Source organism: Xiphias gladius, chromosome 21 (genome assembly GCF_016859285.1).
Source record: "Xiphias gladius isolate SHS-SW01 ecotype Sanya breed wild chromosome 21, ASM1685928v1, whole genome shotgun sequence".
NCBI classification, from domain to species: domain Eukaryota; kingdom Metazoa; phylum Chordata; class Actinopteri; order Istiophoriformes; family Xiphiidae; genus Xiphias; species Xiphias gladius.
In genome coordinates this window covers 6,431,494-6,451,867 of record NC_053420.1, presented here as the reverse complement: position 1 = coordinate 6,451,867, position 20,374 = coordinate 6,431,494, and the positions used below count along the sequence as shown (strand labels likewise).

Below are 20,374 nucleotides of genomic sequence, written 5' to 3'. Positions count from 1 at the left end.
GTATGAAATGACATTTGATAACTGGGACGTTTTTCATTTTTTTCAGTTTTCTCTGATATTTTAGAGACCTAATAGTCAAAAATACTCATTAGCCTCAGCCCTGGTAGAGACTAATTATAACAACACCTCTCATTATAAAACAATACAATTCAACAGGAGCACAAACTGTAGCCTCCAAAATGAACATAAAGTTGAATCAACACCTCTCTAAAAAAAACTCGACACTATAAACTTCACGAAGGTAGAATTTATTGTATTTAGACTGTATCAGTTTCTACTAGGTGGACCTAATGATCTGGACACTGAGTGTATTCCCCTCAGACTGGAAGCTTCTTCATATTCACATAAACAAAATCTCACGTCACTTTATTTTACAGCACAAAGTGACACTGAAGCTTCTCATCAAACCATCTGTCATGAGGCAAAAAACAAAGTCCACAATGAGAGGAGTCGTCATCAGATCACTACAGTCTGATGACATCGCTTCATCTCCAGCCCAGAAGTATGATGTGACGTATGGAGGACCAAAACTGACTTATTAAAGAAAGAATGAATAAAATGGCCAAATAAAGAGAGAAATAAATGAGTACTGATCAAGAAAACTTTTCCATCCTGATTCCTGAGGCACGATACAAGATAAAACAATGCAGAAATAAGTTGTTACACCTGTTACATTTATTTCTGTTTTTATTATTTAATTTTATTATTAATGGACTTATTTCCCTATTCATTTCACCTTTTTGTTTATTCATGTACTTCCTAACAGCTTTGGTCCTCCGTGGCTGTGACTGCCTGCTGCTGCTGACTGTCCTTCAGTTCATTTGCGGCACTGTTTCCTTGGCAACTAACGACAAAAACTTGTGCGGCTGTTTCGATAGGCAGTCTCCAACCACAAAATATCTTTCAGGATTTACTAAAATAAAAAAATAAATCTGGTATTCTGATGATTTCAAACTTTCGCTTTAAGTGTGTGTCTTCAGCCGCCGTCTGGTCTCCCTTGTGCTGACTGTTAAAATCAGTCCGCGGCACAAAACAGCACCAAGACGGAGAAAAGAATCTTACAGCCCCTAATTGTAAAGCCCAGATCAGGGTGTGCAAACTGAAGCACAGACTCCATGTCCCGTAGTCCTCAGCTCTTCAGGGAGGACTTGAGCTTCCTGCGGGCGTCCTTGTGTTTCTTGCGGTACTCCTGCAGAAACAGACAGTAAAGTAGAAATATCTTTACTAAATCATGCCCATTTAAGGGGTCAATATTAAGTTTAATCTACAATAATAATGATTGAAAAAAATGGTTTGTAGAAGTGTGGTCCCAATATTGTAGCTATGTTACTTGCAAATATGTGAGGAAAGTTAAGAAACTGCTTATCTAACCCAACGTGTACCCAGATTTGTGAATGTGTGCAAAAAGCTCTAAATGTGGACTCTGTAGCCCTTGGAGGCTAAAAGCATTTCCACTTAGTTTACAAAGACAGAATCCTTCAGTTCCCACTCTCCCCGTCTCTCTCCTCCTTTGATTGTGTGACTTATCCACACCCCTGCCTGCATTTTGATGTTTTCTTTGCCCTAAGCCGAGGCTCACAGGCTCATGCTGCGTAAAGCCATAGCGTCTTTATCGATGCTACCAACAGACGAGGCCAAAGAAAATTAATTTCCACATCATGCACACAGTGGATTTAAAAAATGCACTATAAACGAAAAAATTTTTTTTTACTCATTTACAGTATTTTAATACTGTGTAATATTGTCATCTGGTTTAGTAATCAAAGAGCAACTGAACACCCCAGTTCAGCTTAAACATGGCCCCTTCACAAATTCAGAAGCAGGGTCAATGGAGATATGGAGAGTGTATATTTGCCCCAAATACCTAACACTGATCAACACTGTAGTAGTGACTGGGGGCAAACATGACATTGCCTTGTACCTGTCAAATGTTTTAAAACAAAAACAACAACTTCTTACCATAGTCACTCAGACATATTTTAATAATGTATGAGGATGTTCGCCTGGTAAACATGTTTCTTCATGTAAACAGACGTGTACCTGTCTGAGTGCGCTCCTCCTTTCCTCCCACTGCTCCCTCTGCTCCTCCAGCTGAGAGGAACGACAGAACGACCTGGGACCCTCTGATGGAGGAAAGAGAGGGTTGAGATCACACACACACACACACGCACACACACACACACACACACACACACACACACACACACACACACACACACACACACACACACACACACACACACACACACACAAAAAATCCACATCAACTTTAAAGAAACTGTACAACATTTTAGGGAAGTGTTGGTTTCCCCTGAGACAAACACTTTAACAGCACCAGTGGGATCATGAAAATATATTTGAAGATCTTTAAGGTTCGCTTAAGGAACGCTACGTGATCAAATCACAGAGTCATGCACAGAGTGCTGAGGTCACTGATGGGGCTATGAGAGGAATAATAATCCATCTTTTTTTGGAATCTCCATCCTACCCGTCAATCTGCTGTCTTCAGGGTGGAGGAAGAAGAAGAAGAGGTCGGCCTTTGAAGGAGTCTCCTCTCTGTGAACAGTTACACAAAACATACAAACACATTCAGATGACACTGGATTTGAACCGAAATGATTTCAGAATCACCTTCTGCTCCGGATCAAGGAAGTCACAGGTCGACAGGTAAGTTTTGGTAACTTTGACCGTCACGCCCACTTTATGCAGTAGTTAGCCAGGTGTGTGGAGGCGTGAAGGCAGGTGACGTTTGAACCTTTTCCATCCTTCACACAAACTTATCTTAGTGTCCCTTTTGTGTGAACAACTGAGTGCAACATGATGAATGCCTCCAAGGAGAGAAAGCTTGATGATCCATCACGTCTCATCCTAAAATAACTATTTAACTGATCTAATCGCCTATCAACGAAAAATTCATTGGCTGTAAGTATTTTGATAACTGATGGTTGTTTCAGTCATTTTTCATGAATATATTTGGCTTTTGGACTGATTTTTGGATAAAAACAAGGAATCTGAAGATGCCGCAGTGAACTCTGGGAAATTGTAATGGACTTTCTGTATTAGTTTATTGATTAAAAATAATCAGTAGACAAATCAATAATGTCTTTAGTTAAAGCCCCAGTAGAAACTGTTGGAGTTTAGACGCGCTCAGGCAACACTAAGTAAAGTAAACTGAGGCTTTCACACAAAAACACACATGTGGGGCAAGCGACAGGTCTTAATTTTGATTTTACTCACTCTGGGGTTTTAGCGGTGGTGCTGCTTTGCTCATCATCTTCCTCCTGCTCTTCCTCTTCCTCCTCTGAGCTACTGTCATGGAAACGTGGGTCTTGTTGCCATGAAACCTTTGAATGCTGGATGCTCTCCACCTTGTACTCTGCTGGCAGAGAACGACTGAGGGGTTACAAAAAAATGGGAAAACAAACATTTCCCATGAGATGAACATTTGAGATTTGACCTACCTGTCTCTCTACTTTCTGTTTCTGTGTCATCTCCAAAGAAGGAGAATTTAAATCCAGACAGCTCCTCTTTCTCCGCACTGGGAGCAGCCGAGACGAGAGATGACAGCGAGGTCGGCTCTTCATCTTTCCCTCCTCCCTCCTCTTCCTCCTCTTGGTCCCAACTCGTCCTCTCTTCTCCTTTATCGACATCGTCCTTGGTCAAACCAAACACGGCCTTCAGGTTGCCAGACACGTCGTAATAAATCTCTTTAGAAACCTCCGGAAGCTTCTGAGCCTCCTCCCTCTTCTTCCTCCTGGCAGACTTGCTGTGAAGACAATAGATCGCATGAGAGTCTTACTGGATTTGATGCAGTTAGAGTACATTTTAATTGAATGGGTACTTTAGTGGTTTTCTGTGTGACGATTTTAAATTGAACTGTTTCTAATACGACATGCCCTACAACAACACATTGGTATATTACCGTTTTGACGTTTAGTCATCAGCCCCATTAATATGTGGTGTGCCACAAGGCTCAATACTGGGTCCCATCCTGTTCTCTAAACACAGCGGCTTGTATTCAGACACCGCTACTTTTTTTGACACTTCATTTTAATATAGATTTAATTTCAAATGGAATAAACTGACTTCACAGTTCTTCATACAGTACCCCTATATGACAAAAAATAAAAATAAAAATTTTTGATTTTTTTCCCAAATGTATTACAAATCCATAAATGAAACCTTGCATTTAAGTATTCAGAGATTACTGCAGAGATTAAGCATCGCAATCCAATACAGTTGTCAGTGAAAAAAAAAAGTGACGCAAAAGAATTACCCGAACTATCATCTTTTTTAAATTCCAAACCTGGCACCTACATTACTCTAGTACCAAATGTGGATTTATCCTCTGATGAAAATCAGCCCCAACAAATCCACTTTTTTTTTTTCTGTTTGAGCAACATTTACTAAAACTGCAGTGCCCTGCTTTTAAAGGAAATGACTGAGCTTTTTAAAAGATGAAACTATACAGTATATTTGTATATTTTCAAGTTTTACATTTTCAGTAGTAACCAGTTGGCTTGGAGCTGAGGGCCACAGACATTTTAAGGAAGAATGCACTAATGTTGGTGGATCGGTCAGTCTGGCCCATATCCTAGCTGGTTAATGAGGACAGTATCGGGGCTGATATCGATCCAACAGATGGGTGCATTCATAGTTTTCGTGTTCGTACCTCTCCTTGGCTTCATCTGTTTTGGTCTCAAACGCAGCATGTTCCTCTCTGCTGGGGTCATAGTGCAGGGCTGAGATGTCTCTGCACAAACACACATTTTGATTAATTGATTAATTAATTATCTGTTGAAATACAAAGTTCCAGTTCAGAAGTGGCCGTGGTCCAGACCTTGTGCGTCTGCGTGTGACTGACCTGAAGGTCTTGGCTTTGCCGGCAGTCTGGCTGCTGCAGGTTTGTTGGCTGCTGCCGAGGACGCTCTGCAGGATGGACAGGCTCTTTTTCCTCTCCTCCTCCAGAGCCTTATCTTCCTCCGTCACGCTCCTCTTCCTCTCTGAATCACCAACATATAATTTATGTTTTTGACTACATAACATTCTCCTTCTCCATCCATGATAAATGTGTATTTTCAGACGAGCTGGAGACATTTTAATCACAGATGACAGATGTTCCCACATCTACAGGACTATTCATATCCAATATAAATTTTAACAACCCCAGTGCCTTTCCTCTAGTGCCACATTCACGACAAACTCCATTTTCTCATCAAGAACTATAAAAAGAAAAACAGGTGCGGACAACCTTTTTTTTGAAAACAATGTGAATAAGAAATAAACATAACTTCTGAAAACAAAAACTACGATAAATGTAATACAACTGTTATCAGTGATTGACAACTAAGCGATAATGTGAAACAAATAAGATAATTACTGTTGTAGTGCAAAATCTTATACCTGCGTATATCTGTGAAAACACACATTGTATGTCCTGAACAGTATTTTCCACCAGCCTAAACGATCTCTTCAAGAGTCCACGTAGCCATTTAACCTGTTGCACTAATCACCAGCATCTCACATTTCAGTACAAACATGTCTCTGTCAGTGATGTTAGCTAATGTTTCCAGTAATGGGAATAAATAAATAAAAAGAAAAAAAGGCAACGATTACTGGACTAAATTGTCCTACAGTTTGCACCGTCAACCCATCAACAAACCGGACCTCTGCGCTGTTGACAAGGAAACAGTTTTGACGGTTCTACAGACCATGACTGCAGCGCACCCACAACCTCACCTGACTCTTCGTCTTTGCTGTTGTCCTCCTCCAGGAAGCGAGAGTCCATCCGGAAACGCTCGTCTGTCCCGAAGCGAGACTGCAGCTCCATCAGCTGGACAACACACAAACGACCAACCAACCAACATCAGCGGCAGGCGTCCACTCATACTGTCACGATATCCTAACACAAGGTTTGGATTGCCTTGAAATCTGGTGCAGACATGTAGAGTCCCCTGACGATTTATCTCTTTTTGATCCTCTGACTTTGGTGATTCTCTGACTTTTCTATCGCCTGAAGCTTTGTCTTAAAGGTCAAGCCATTTCAGTTCAACAGAATATTAGACCACTGTCTGCTCTCCTTGGGAGATGATGTGTCCAGACTATAAACGGAGGACACTGTGGATGTAAAATTATAAAGGAACATGAAGAAAACTGATAAGGGAGCGTTCGGTGCAGCACCCTGTGACTTGGTTTTCTCACCTTCTGACCTGCCCGACCTTCAAACTGAGGCCTGATGTCAAACCTGCCGTCATCCTCCTCTTCATCGCCATCCACCTCATTCTCACTGCCGCCAAACAGCTGAGGGCCCGACACTTTCAGACACACCTGTAGACACACACATGGTTAAACCGCAGCTGATTCATCTATGAGAAAGAGAAAACTATGAGGTTGCCTGACCTGGGTCTCTCTCAGATCAGTAACACCTCACGCACCTTCTCTTTTACTGTGTCGTTCTCATTGGCTGGTGCCTCATCACCCGTGGCCTCGTCCTCTGATTGGCTGTCCTGGAACAGGGTCTTCTTTTGATGTCGTGACCGGTGAGGTTGTCTGCTGCTTATCTTCATCACCACCGTCCTCCTCCTCCTCATCATCATCAGAGCCAAAGACGATGTGTTTCCCTGATCGTGGCGTCGGGGCATCCTAATGGAGATTAATGCTGGGTGTTAGACACAACTCCAAACGAATGCTAATGTTGCTCCGTATCTGAAGATGTGTAAATATGCAATTGACTGCTAACAACTTCCCCATAACTAACTATAAATGGAGGATTAGTGGTTCTCAAGAAACATAAAAAGAGAAACATTAAAGGACAGTCAGTTAGGGCTGGGGCGACGCATACACGTAACCGACGTCACATACTGGGACAACGGCGGGTCGTAGACGGCTTTGCCCGATCAAAGCGTGGATTCCCCGGAAAACAAGCTGCAGCTACAAAACCTCGTACAGGATCGTCTAAAGTGTGGGACTATTGTAGACAGAGGCCCCAGCTCTGCAAATTAGAAACGACTTATCACAGCAATACAACTGATATGCGCAGCCACTTGAAGCGAAAGCATCCCGGGGTGCTTCGTTTAAACGCAGCGACAGCAAGACAGCACGGTTTCGTTTACTTTTCATCCTGGCCCAAGCATGATATATAAGGATTATTAACAGGAGGAACAAGTCATTTATGCGCCGCTGCTGATATGGTAACGTGACTTTACACCATGCGTCATCAAACGTTGTTGTTCGGCCGTTGTATATTACGTTGTATATTTACTGTTTCCTTTAATGACCACGTAGGAGTGAAAAAAATGGCATAAACCATCATCACAGACTCTTGTTACGGTCTTCAATGCGTTTCAAATATTTTCCTTGCTGATGCAAAAATACTTTCGCCACTGACTTTCTTAACTGCATATTACTCCAGCGATGAAATAAATCCATGACATACAGATTTTAATTTTTAAGTCAAGTTCTTCAGTGAAAAGACACCGATTCTCCAGTTCAGGGAAAGGGTCACACAGTTATCAAATTAATCTAAACCCGCTTACCAGCTTATTAGATACACCTAGACAAAACTGTGCTTTTAATATTCTGTCAAACTTAATGGAATAAGTTAAAAATGGGATTGGATGGTTATAAATGGGATGGACAAAAAATTAGGAAAACACCTCTCAGTATAACCCAGTACAGTTCAACAGCACCACAAATTACAGCCTCCAAAATGACCATTCAAATAAAATCAACCCCTCTTTCAAACAGATTCAATAAAAACTGAACATTATAATCCTCATAAAAGGGAGGATTCATGGCAGGACTGTTGTATTATACTGCATTAGTTTTATCTAGGTGTACCTAATAAATTGGCAAATGATTGTATTTGTCACAGGAGTCCTTTTGAATTTGTGGTCCTGTATTTTTTTGATCAGGTATCGGACAAATAAGGTGTATTATTATTATTAATAATATCATAACACATCAGTATTGTGGAAATGAGATGATGTTTGAATGATTATTTAATATAATATTAAACGATTAGTGAGATTACAAGGACGTTTTGAACAGGCACTGCACTAGTCAATGTAAAGCTTGTTCCCTTTGCCCCTGACTGGCCAAAGAAGTTTATAATGCATCATTTCACTGCAAATTGAATTACTCTGTTTTCTCATCTTTAAACCAAATTTATCTGTTTCCAAGGTAAAAATGACCTCAGTTCAATTAATTTGTTTAGAATATCTTTTTTTAAATTCATCAATTAATTAATTTATCATTATTAAGCTTAGTCTAATCCAACAATCAACATTAATGAACAAGTCTAAAATTATTCCCAAAACTTAACTAAAACCAGTTCTGACCTTAACCCCTTACACCAAATGAAAGAGAAGACTGGACTTTCCGAACACTCAAAGGTCTAATCTGGTCCTCACAAAGGCTAAAAACACACACGCGCGCACACACACACGCACACACGTGCATACAAACACGCACACACACATTACACCCACCAGGTTGGTTAGAGCTCCCTGGATGAGCCTCTTGTGTTCTTCAGCCTCTTTCAGTCTCTGTTGGATGGCCGCTAGCCTCCTCATGTTGGCCTTCCTCTGCCGCTCCTCTTCCTCCTCAGGTCCTAAAGTCACCCGGGAAGGAGCCTGCTCTTCTTCCTCCTCCTCCTCCTCCTCGCTGGAGGAGGACTCACTGTGAGGAGCAGGGGCGGTTTTCCCAATAGCTTCAGCAGAGATAACCTCTTGCTCGTCCTCATCTTCCTCAGTGGAGGAGCTGGAGGATGAAGGTAAAGCCTTTGCTGCAGCCTTAGCTGTAAGAACAGTCTGACTGGCCTTCATCATCTTCTCAACTTTCTCCACCTCATCATCACCACCACCACCACCACAACCACTGATGGAGGAGGAACTAGTCTCAGCTTTCTCAGTGTTTACAGGAGCTTTATTTGAAACCATGTCAAAAACCTTTGTAGCAGCCATGTTCTTCACCATCTCCCTCTTTTTCTCAATCTCCTTCTCCTCTTCATCTTCATCTTCCTCCTCCTCTTCATCTTCCTCATCCTCCTCTTCATCTTCCTCATCCTCCTCTTCATCTTCCTCCTCCTCTTCATCTTCCTCCTCTTCATCTTCCTGCTCACTGCTTTCTGACATCGTCTTCTCTGTTTCTGTGTGTTTCTGTTTACTCAGAGTCCTGCTGGTTTTGCTGTCGGCTGTTTCTTGGTCCACTTGAGGAGCTTCAGAGTCCAGCTTCTGTTTTTTGACAGCACTCCCTCTTACATACTCCTCCGCCTCCTCATTTGTTTCTGATCCCTCGTCCATTGTTTTCGTCCCGTGGAAGGCAGGCAGCGGTGTTGACACGAGGCCTTTTCTCTTCTTCTTTGTCTTCTTCTTTTCGTCGTCACTGCTGTCCTCCTCCATGATGGCGGCCAGGATCTCTTCTGGCATGGTGCCTTTCTTGGGAGCGGGTCCTTCCGCAGGGCCAGATATTAGGTTAGTTTCTTGTCTGGTGCCGGCGCTGAGGATTCTGGGAGCTGTAGTTTCAGACGTCTCCTGGGATTCTTCAGCTAGCCTCTGTAGATCAGCCAGGGAGATCTCCAGACAGGGGACATTAGCAAACATGGCTTCATAATCAGAATCTGAACAGGAATCAGCTGATTCTAACTCCCCGTCATCTTCATCTCCATCATCCTCATCACTATCTGATTCTGAGAAAGGGGGTTTTACAACAGGGAGGACTGCCATCTTCTTACTCTGGTTCTCAGAGCTGCTTTGTTTCTGAGAACTCTGTTTTCCAGAATCCCTTCTCTGCTCTGCGCAGGAAGGCTTCCTGGAACTGAGGCGTTCTTCAGCATCTGCTGAATCGTCGTCGTCCTCCTCCTCTTCTAATCCAGCTTTACTTTTCCTTTTCATCTTTCTCTCCCTGTCTGTGTTGTTGCCTGAGGGGTGATCTGCGTTGGGCAGAGTCCGTTTCTCCTGCGATGGAGGAGGAGGAGGTTTCCTGGAGGCAAAGAGTTCATCTGTGTCAGCTGAATCATAGTCATCCTCGTCTTCGTCATCTGGCCTACCTGAAATTGCAAAGAAAAACATTCCGTTTGATATCTTTAAGAAAAAGTTTGTTTTCTTATTCCATTATATTATATTATTTTCATTCTTTCACACATATTTCTTTTTGGTTATGATTACAACCAGACTGATACACCAGCCGGTGATAAGTAACAAGAAATGTTGGAGGCCATTTGGAAACAGTGTCACCACTAAATTGCTTGTCCACCAGAGAGCGCTGACGAGTTTATTTTTTCACACTGTGAAACGTCCCACGTAATACATATCATGGTCAGTATTCCGTAACAACCAAATTTAATGGATCTTTATCAAAAATGTTTGTCTAATCGGCCGATATACATCGTTATCAGATTTTTTTTGGGTTACATTTTACTCACTAGCTTCATTGCAGACACACAAGGAAGCAGCTAAACTGCCAGACACTGCTTCACGGCCGAGTCCATGGCGCATTGCGAAACGCAAGCAACAAGACAGGTTTAGCAATGTCCAGTTTACCAGAAACCAGCAGAAAACTTACTAATTATTATAGTTATTTGAAAGGTTCAGATTGTTTTAAATTAACGACAGATCAAATTACACAAAAAAACATTTTCACCCAAGCTTCAGGCTTTTTGAGAGACAGGAGAGGGGCGGCTACTTTGAATCCGCATGTGTGAAGAGGTCGTTCCTCCACAGAACAAACAGAACAATTTTCACTGAACTAGTTTTTACTGAAGAAATCCTGCTGGTGAAACCCGTACATCCTCCCACAATTGGTAACACATAGCTCCTCTTTAGGAGAAACACTGATTAGACAAATACTGAGTCTAAAAACAAGTGGAATTCCTGATCAACAAACATCGGTTACCTTTCTGCTGCTGACGGGAACGTCCCGACTTGACCAAGTAGTCGAGTCCTACCACTTCCAGGTTATCCTCCTCCACTTCCTGCCACAGTGCACCGTGGGAGGTGCTCTGAGCCGCCACCAGCCTGCGGATTTCTTCGTCCGAATCAGCATCACTGTCAGTCAGAGGTGCCCACTTCCTCTGACCCAGCCTGTGGCTGGCTGGCAGTTCCAATCTGTTGGTGAGCCGATGAGCCTCAGTGTGACGGACAGGGTGAACAGTCTGCTCAGATCTGAGAGGAAACAACGAGGAGGACACAGGCTGATGGGAGCAGAATAACAAATTGTCTAGATCTGAGAAGTGGGATCATATCACTATTTATAATAATCCTTCGATTTTTTTAAGATAAAAATATTCATAATTTGTTCTTCACTACATTTAAAGCCATTTCAAACTATAAATACCAACAAAGTAGATAGTAAATTAAGCTGACCTAAAATCATTATGTAATAGTCAACAAATTCTTAATTTAATTTAATTTAATTATGCTATATTTTTCCCCATATATTGCCTTAAATATGCATAGTACCGAACCTGTGACGCTGGACACGAAACGTATTTAAAGACGATAAATCAAAAACCAAAGAAAAGCTTTGATCCAAAGAAATTCATTAGTTCTTGTATCAAATGTTATGTTTCTAATGGTGAGAATTATAGAATTGACATAAAACGTCAAAGAAATTAGTGCGGGCATTGGTGAATTCAACAAACCAGTAGAGACTGAGAATCCCAGAAGTAAATTGGACCTTTTGGCAAGCTAAAACCAGCAGCAAGTTTTGGGAATCCACAAGATCTTTAACGCCTTACGAGATTTCCAAAAACCATTAAGCATATTTGGGGAAACCCAGTAGAACCAGTAGAGTAGAGGTCTTCACGGGTTCCCATGGTTCTCAGTATAATGTCTAATCTGATCTGAATAGGTTTGAGCATACTCAGCCTCAGCCCTGATCCTGTGGTTCGTCATAATCACCGCGAGAGAAGACATTTGAGGAAACCAGTAGCCTCTTTAAAAATATGCAATTAACTGATAACTATTTTCTTAAATTTCATTAACAAATATTAAATTGGTTAGAAAAGGATCTATCGCCGAGTTGCCTACAGAACTTTTTATTGCTGCTGAAGGTGAAAAAAGGACTTTCAGATATTTCTATACATTAGCCTTTGAAGCATTTAAAACAAACTATTTTACAAATAGTTGTTTGACTTTCCGTTTTTTTCGTAGAGCATTTTTATTATTAAGTGATATTGCTGATATTTTCAATTGTGGCTGCTTGTTGATTGAAGCTGCTGCCTCCGTTAGGGTCTATTTGGGTCTTTTCAGGTCAAACGCATTTTGGATCAGGTATAATTATCCTTAGGCCCAATTTAAATAGGGTCATTGGTTTTAGGTATATTTCCCAAGGATCTATTTAATCCTAGAAACCAATAAGAAATTTCGGGGATGTAAGGAATCAGTAAAAACATTTGGAAACCTCCAAAAACCCTCAAAACATGGAATCCTAGACACCAGCAGGGATTTCTGAAAAACTCTGGGGAGTCAAAAGACAAGAAGGAAATCCAGAAGAACGTTTAAAAATAATATATCTAAGAAACCAGTAGAAAACATTTGGGAATCAGTCGAAACTATTGTGAATCCCAGGAACCAGCACACACTGCTGAGAATTCTAGATACTACTGGGAATTTTGGAAACTAGAGGAAACCTTTGAGAATCCACGGAAAAAAAACGGAATCCCACAAACCCCCAGGGACTTCCTGGAAACCCAGACCAGCAGGAGGCTTTTGGAATCACACTAACAAACGGAATCTTTTGGAAATCAGAGAAACCAGCGGAACTTTTAGGTCAGACTTCAAGCAGCAGAAAAAAAAAAAAAAAAAAAAAAAATCACATCGTTACCTGCTTCTGCCTACACCGTTATGGGACTTGACCATGTCTGTCCGACTCTTCTTGGGTCTTGGTGGCTCGTATGAAGGGAACTCGCCCCGCCTCCTTTTGCTGATGTCATCATCCCCTCCCAGTACCTCCCAGGTGAGCTGGGTGACAGGCGTGGGCTGGTCTGCGGCGGCTCGGTCCAGCCTGCGGATGTTGTGGCTGTATTTGGACGGGTCGTACTTCAGGGTTCGAGCTCTGTTGCCTTTCTGACACCTGAGCTGCAGGACGGGGAGAACTCGTCCGAATTTACTCACCACCCAGTCCTGAAACCAGAGCACCCAGAAGACAGTCAACAGTCAACAGCTCCACCCTCACACACGATGCCGTGCGTCGCATGAAGAGCATTAAACAGACACTAGTGGGCCCCCTTCAGGCTAATAAGTAGTATTTTCATTTACATGTGTGTAGTGTCACAGTCAGTGTTTCTGAAGTTGAAGCATAGAACGAATAAACAATTGAAGATTTAAAACAAGGACTCGTGGATTTTCCAAATTTCAAATACTGATACTGGTATTGACGCTAAAAAATGCAGTCTTGCTCGGACTCTTCTGGATCCTACGTCCACACCAAACCAAGGTAATGTCCATCACTCCTCTGGCAGTGAAGACCCACCTCACTTTCTCATATAACAAGAACAGACTGTATGTTACTGTATTATACCTGTAATTATTTTTATTATTTTTTTTTTATTCATCACATACCTTATGTTACGTAACTATCGGTTTGTAATTCCTCTAATTTTATGTGTTTTCATAGTGTAAATTCATATATTCTTATTCAATATACAGTTAATTCTGTTTAATGTTCAGGGACAATTCTACACCTTACTACAATAACCATTTGACATGGACAAATGCACATTACTGAATATCATCGTAAAGTGTATATTCAGTAATAATATATAGTGTCTCTATTCTGGCAGCATCTATAGTCACAGAGCCTTTCTGAGGGAAACAGGAAGCAGTAGATGACCTGACCTTGTGTCCTGGTACTTCGGTCCCCGGCACCGCGGCCTTCATGGTGAAGTTGTCCACGCCGGCTTTGCTCAGGGAGTCCAGCAGCTTCTGTCTCTTGTCCTCAGCGGCAGGCGGCTGGAGGCGCTGCTCCACCGCTTCCTGCCGCTCCTGAGCCAGTCTAAGACACACATACCACAATCTCACTACACATGCAAATCAGGAACAATCTTTTATCAATATTTTATGATAGTTAATTATAGCAGCTTATCTCTTGCCTCTTAGTCGAGTCCAAAGACTTTAGAGGGGAGGTGAACATGGCTTTACCTGTGCAAGAAACTCTCCTTGGCTGCTTCAATCTGCAGAGTTCCCCCTTTCCATCTGGATTTGTTCAGCACCGTCAGACCTGAAGAGGAGACACACTGATCTCATACTGGTGACCCAACATGACCTCTGATGTTATTTAGATGTCAGACAGCAAACACGAGCTACGGCTAAGAGTGAGGGATACGCAAACAAAAGTTTCAACAGCATCAACCCCCATGAACCTGGTCTGAGGTTGGACACCGCTAATTCCAAACTTGGAAACAAAACAAACATGTTTCGGACTGAAACTCTTGACAATACATTTTGTCTATTCCATAACCTTAAAATCATATTTTCTTCTTACAGTCTCAAAAGTCTAAAATAAAAGAATATTTCAGCTGTTTCCAACACAAATCATTTAGTTGAATTCTTTTGCAGAACCACAGTTTTGCAGTGATTTGCTTGAGTCTGTCTTGTTTCAAGATACTGACGCTCACGAGAAACAAGGGAGACTGATCTATGAAGCGTGTTATCTCCCCACACCGAGAATATTTTCTCCTGGTTTAACTAAAATAAGACTTGAGGGCACACAGAGCAGTTGAGTTGACGCAGCAGCTCGGTTCACTCACACTTCTTCAGGTCAGCATCTGAAATGTCGATGTTAATGTAGCCGAAGGTCTTGTAAGGAACACCTGCAAAAAAATAAACAGAATTAAATAAAATTTAAGAAATGAAATCCTGTTATTGTTATCATCATGGCTGTCAGGGTGTCAGTGTGTGCATTGGATTCCTCACCCTCCTCATCCCTCCGGGTCCGGAGCTCCACATCCTGCACGTCTCCAAACTTTCCGAATCGATCCTTCAGATCCTTCTGGGTGACCGAGTGGCTCAACCCGCCGATGTACAGCCGCCGCATCGCTCCGCATCCACGACAACAACGTCACTGCAGGGAGAGCAAACACCAGTGTCAGCCATCTATGCCCATCCATCCATCCATCCATCCATCCATCCATCCATCCATCCAAGGCAGCTAACTTTGATGAGCCATAAGGTTTCAATGTGAGTACTTGCACCTTAGCAGTTCCAAATAGGTTTGATTAATCAGTGATAAGTTGTTAAGCTGAAATTTATCATCGCAATTTTAATAAAAATTTAATTTCTTCCCTTGGTCTCAGATCTGAGGATTTGCAGCTTCTCTCCATTTCATGACAGTGAAACCTGAATAATTTTAGCTATTTGGACTAAAGATGTAAATTTGCAGATGGACAAGGGTCATCACCTTGTGTATTTTACATATTTACAAACATTAAAACATTTATCGTGTACAAACGAATACCTTGGTGTGCAGGTACATTATTATTATAACTATTCTACAAACAAATGTCCTGTACAGACACAAAAACAGTTCCTCTCTTCAGTTAGGCAACAAAGTCGACCGTCTTATCGGCACTGGAATTACGGTGATAATATTTATATGCTCCACCATGTACGCTTCAGTCACTAGATGTTTTGTATCACAGTGCTCTGAGTTTAACTGGTGACAGCTTTAACGGTAGGTCGGCCCTATTTGTCTGCGAGAAGAGACCTGCACTCATTACATTATATTTTAAGTGCTGTTACAACTTTATGGTCATTTTGGAGGCTATAGTTTGTGCTGATGATAACCTGTATTGCATTTTACTGAGAGGTTCAGTACTGTGAAACGTTTCACGTGCTTTAGTTTCTTCTCCATCACACAACACTATCATGGAGGCGTCTGATCGGTCCCAGATTCATTCAGCAGCAGGACAAAGAGCCCAAACACACAGCCAGAGTCATATAGAACCATATTCAGAGAGAAGAAGAACAAGGAGTCCTGAAACAGAATGTCTGGCCCCCCACAGAGACCTGATCTCAACACCATGGAGTCAGTCTGGGATCACATGGAGAGACAGGAGACACTGAGACAGACTAAATCCACAGAAGACCTGTGGCAGGCTCTCCACAATGTTTGGAACTACCTATCTGAAAAACCGTGTGCAAGTGTACCAAGGAGAACTGGTGCAGTTTTAAAGGCAAATATTGGTCACAGCAAATATTGATTTGATTTCGTTTTTTTCTGTTTACAGCACTTTGTATGAAGTTAATCGACAAATACTAAATAAACTATCCATGGCATTATTTTTGAAAGCTTCCTGACTTTAGTCACATAACTGCCATAAAGTTGAATGAACACCTCTCTAAGGCAGTTTCAACTAAAACTAAACACTAGTACCTTCATGGAGGGAAGATTTACTGCAGAGCTGTTGCTAAACTGCATATTCACGCGACCGCACTCCCGGTGCCATCAAGTCTCTAATTAAATTCACTCACAGCTGAGCTGATAGAGTCACCGCGATTAAACGACCGGTCTACTTCGTATCGACAGAAAAAAACCCAACAAATGTTTACCTCACATGTATCCAGGCGGTGTTACCGTTAACTCTGTCCGGGGCTGCGCTCCTGTCGAGTTTACCTTCCGTACTTGTTTCCCACAGAACCGAAACGTTCCGGTGTGGTTTAATGACGTTCAGATAAAAAAAAACCCCAAAACAAACCCAAATCTGTAACCAAACCAAACCCCGGCCCCCCGCTATTATAAAAAGCAGAAATAAAGCCAGAAGCGGCTGCCAGCACATTTACCTACTGAAAATGTTAACGTATGACGGTTAATCAATGAAGAAATAATTATTTTCCTCATGATTCGTCCAGCTCAAACCTTAGTAGTTAGATGCAACATTCTGTGTAGAGGGGACTCTCATAGTCTTTGTATCAGACAACTTTTTATTTAATATCTATAATCAATAATAAAGCGATAATATGTACTTTTACGATAGATATCTATAAACATGTAGGTTATTTGCACCTACAGGAAGGCGCACAGTCTGACCAATCTTCAGGGAAACAGTTGACCCCCCCATTCGATTCATGATAAGTGGTAGAGTCCAGAGGGCGCGAGCCTCCAAACTGTTTTGGTTGTCAGAGGAGAAGTAGCCGGTATAGCTCGGGTGATTAAAAGCGTTAAATTGTTAAAGAAAAAGGAATTACGCCATTTTACACATGTGTATATAACAGTTTAAAGTGACTTTTATTTAAACAATTCGACATTATAGCGGAGACGAATACGGTAAGCTGCCTTTTTACAGTTTTTAGACAGTCTAACCCATCGTAAAGTCACCTTAGCTAGCTACATTTTAGTGCTGCCGTGATTAAAACTAATGTAACCTACGTTAATCATTTTAGAGCATAGTTATTTTATCTTGTAGACTGTTAGAGAAGCTTTTAGGGGATTCGAAGTGCATTCATACCATAACTAAATGGAAAGTGGCCTCTACATGAGTTTACCGTTGTATTATTTATCTATTATTTCACATTTAATTTACGAATAAACCCCTTGAGATGATTTTCAAGGGCATTCTTAAACACAGAAATTAACAGACATTTGAGCAAAATATACGGATAAACAATAATAACATTGACAATAACACACAAACTTCATCTCTGTTGCAAGTGTCCTCTGCACAAAAGAAAGGAATGAAACCACTAAGAAAAGAAGGCAAATACATTCAAGAACAAGAATAAGTACATTTAAGGTAAACAAGCAAAGGTATCTTGAAGCCATGAAAGAAAGTAATAGATTTGAGTGATTTCAGCAAATTAATCAGTTTGATGGTGCTTTGAATTTGAAAGCACTATTAGACTTTTTTTGTAGAAATTAACAACTTAATAAAGAGAGAGTGTTGAGTGTGTCTAAGTGAATATGATGATGTAAATGGAACTGGAAGCTGTTTTAAGTATAAAGTATAAGTATAAAGTAAATATATTTGAAAACAAACTTTTATTGTACTTTAAACGATAACTTATGTCAGATATGGTTTTCCCACAAAAATGTTAAATTACCTTGGTAAAAATAAGTATATTAGTTATACCCTTTTGTGACAGTTGTCTTATTGGCCTGTTTATGTTGTTTGTTTTGAAATTTTTTTTTAATGCTGCCCTCTTCACTCACTGAGAATTCCACATTATTTTTTATTGAATCAGTTGGTTTTTGTCTTTCAGGATGGAGGAGAAGATGAGCAAGGAGAACATCGAAGAGGTGAAAGTGCTGGAGGCTCAGATCGATCATCTCCGGGCTGAAGTTGCAGCGTTGCAGCGCCAACAGCAGGACAACCAGAAGGAAATGACATTCCACTTCAGAGGACAAATGCGGGATGCCCTGTGAGTTTCATTTTTATTCTTTATTTCTGAATCTTTCTCAAACCCTCTTTAATTTTTTGACCTGTAGCAATTCCCCACACACAATCTTACACCTTCAAATTTTGATTTTCACCTTAAACTTAGACTTCCTCTGGGTGGTGCATGTAAATAACTAGAAAAGGGTAAACGGAAGTGCTGCATTGTTGTGACAGTTTGTCATTCCTTTCTACAGGTCATATATGTGCGGACAGAAACATGTAGGAGGGAAGGAGAAGGTGGCGTCCAGGCTGAAGGACGAGGTGGAGGCACTGCAGGATGATCTGAAGCGGCAGACACAGATGAATGGCATCAGTCTTAACAGCTGCACTGCAAAGACTCTGCAAAGCAGTAAGAGAACAGCACTGACTGAATCCACAGCCTTCACTGCTTTCTGACATTTTATAGGTTAAATTACTAATCAGTGAATCTGGTAAGAACCAGCAAATTGATCAATCAAAATAACTGTTAGTTGCAACAAAAAAAATGTGATTTTTTTTTTTTTTTTTTTTAAATAGGTATCCTGTGGAGTTTTGACCACTAGTAATCCTATGGAGCCATGTTTTGATAAGTGTGCCCCCATTTTGTTTTTATCCTGCACACATCCTGTTGGTTTCACGCTGAGCAACAAGTGGTGGCGGTAGCATGCCAAGAAATGTAGCAGTGCCCCCCCAAACACAGTGAAGAAGAAGACTTCCTGCATGTAAACAATACAAGATTGAGAATACCTAAAAATCAACTTCACAAAAATTTTATGAGGACGTAAAATCATTCAACATATTTGTTAGGCATCAGGGTTGAATATAAACATAACTTCTGTTTGTTTGCAAGAAAGTACCACAGGGCAGATTTCAGTGGGTCCCTCCTGATGTAGTAATGTACTTAAACTAGTGTGATGTGTGTGTCTACTAGGTGACAGTAAGCTGGTCCAGCAGCTCTGTGTATCAGGAAACTGCTCTGAACTGGTCTTCCAGGTGGAGTTCCAGCTCTCTGAGGTCAAGGTGAGTCTTTGGACGAGTTGTTGTTTAAATAATGTAGTGAAGAGACCCGATCTCGGCTTCAAACCACACTGTGCATGGCCACCATCCCTGCTGTTGATACAGAGCCTCCTACATCTAGCTTCTCTAAATCTTTCAAAGAACGATGTTTCAGCTAAAATAAGAGTACGATGAAATTGCTGAGTTTCCATATTTATGCTATCGAGCTCCAAGTTGCTTGTAAGCATTCTTCTCTACCCATCAAGAAAATGTCAGTAGGACTGTAGTCTAGTTTTTAGTGTTTTCCAGACTGATAAATAGTTAATCCATCTCCTCCTTTGATTTCTGTTTGTCCTTTTCAGCTCACTTTATGTCTGTGACCATCTCCTTATTTCCACCTAATATCTACCAAGCAAAGCATCTGATGATTTTCTGCTCTTCTGTGCAAGTGTACTCATGATTAGAGCTCAATGTTATTGGCCAACATTAGCTTATCACAGATATATACTAGGTGTCAGCGTATATTTCAGTCAGTGAATCTTAAATATCACTATCATTATCAGCCTGGAAAATCCAGGATCAGTTGGGCTCAGCTCATCGTGCCCACTACCCAGATATACCTGGTATAGACGTTCAGATCCAACTCGGTCTGCATGTCAGAGGCCTGGTGGGCTCAAAGACCATCCAACAGGACTCCAGCCAAAACCTCGCTCTCAATAGAATCATAATATTTTCCAGGGTATTAATAAAAGCTGTAGATTAAACTCATCAACTGTACAGAAGAGATCTTTGCGGGTGTAAATGAAAAGATATCAGAGCATTCAAACCTTCGTCCTTTCCTTACACAAAATTTATTGTCTGATTCTTTGGCTAAGATTCATGGTGCAGCTTCTTTTCATTTACACTTTTGAAAATGGTTCTGGCAACACGTAACACACCGAGGGGGACATTTCTGTGGACTGTGTCCTTTTCAGAATGGGTGCTGGTGCTGGGTTCAGCCAGCAGAGGGAGACAGAGGGCCATGCT

At 41.3% G+C, this 20,374-nt stretch overlaps 2 protein-coding genes across 3 annotated transcripts in view; one reads left to right on the top strand and one right to left on the bottom strand.

The window, feature by feature from the left end:
* Positions 1-232: 232 nt before the first annotated feature.
* On the bottom strand, positions 233-16,690 carry nol8 (nucleolar protein 8). Its single transcript, XM_040158713.1, is given in 19 exon segments — positions 233-1,189; positions 2,041-2,123; positions 2,489-2,556; positions 3,238-3,376; positions 3,462-3,766; positions 4,673-4,753; positions 4,865-5,003; positions 5,740-5,833; positions 6,202-6,327; positions 6,435-6,524; positions 6,526-6,642; positions 8,490-10,048; positions 10,894-11,162; positions 12,826-13,124; positions 13,839-13,995; positions 14,142-14,220; positions 14,750-14,812; positions 14,916-15,063; positions 16,551-16,690. Coding segments are annotated over 18 exon segments (3,849 nt in total). The 5' UTR covers positions 15,037-15,063; positions 16,551-16,690; the 3' UTR covers positions 233-1,129.
* A 351-nt stretch (positions 16,691-17,041) lies between these two features.
* The window catches only part of LOC120807067 (centromere protein P), a 106,678-nt gene continuing 103,345 nt past the window's right edge, over positions 17,042-20,374 (top strand). The window contains exons 1-5 of one of the 2 annotated variants that reach the window (XM_040158718.1): positions 17,042-17,265; positions 17,650-17,731; positions 18,198-18,356; positions 18,568-18,722; positions 19,284-19,372. In XM_040158718.1, the coding sequence (XP_040014652.1) occupies positions 18,199-18,356; positions 18,568-18,722; positions 19,284-19,372 (402 nt within the window). In that variant the 5' untranslated portion in view covers positions 17,042-17,265; positions 17,650-17,731; position 18,198. The remainder of the gene's footprint in view (positions 17,266-17,649; positions 17,732-18,197; positions 18,357-18,567; positions 18,723-19,283; positions 19,373-20,374) is intronic. The other variant, XM_040158717.1, reaches the window with a different exon arrangement.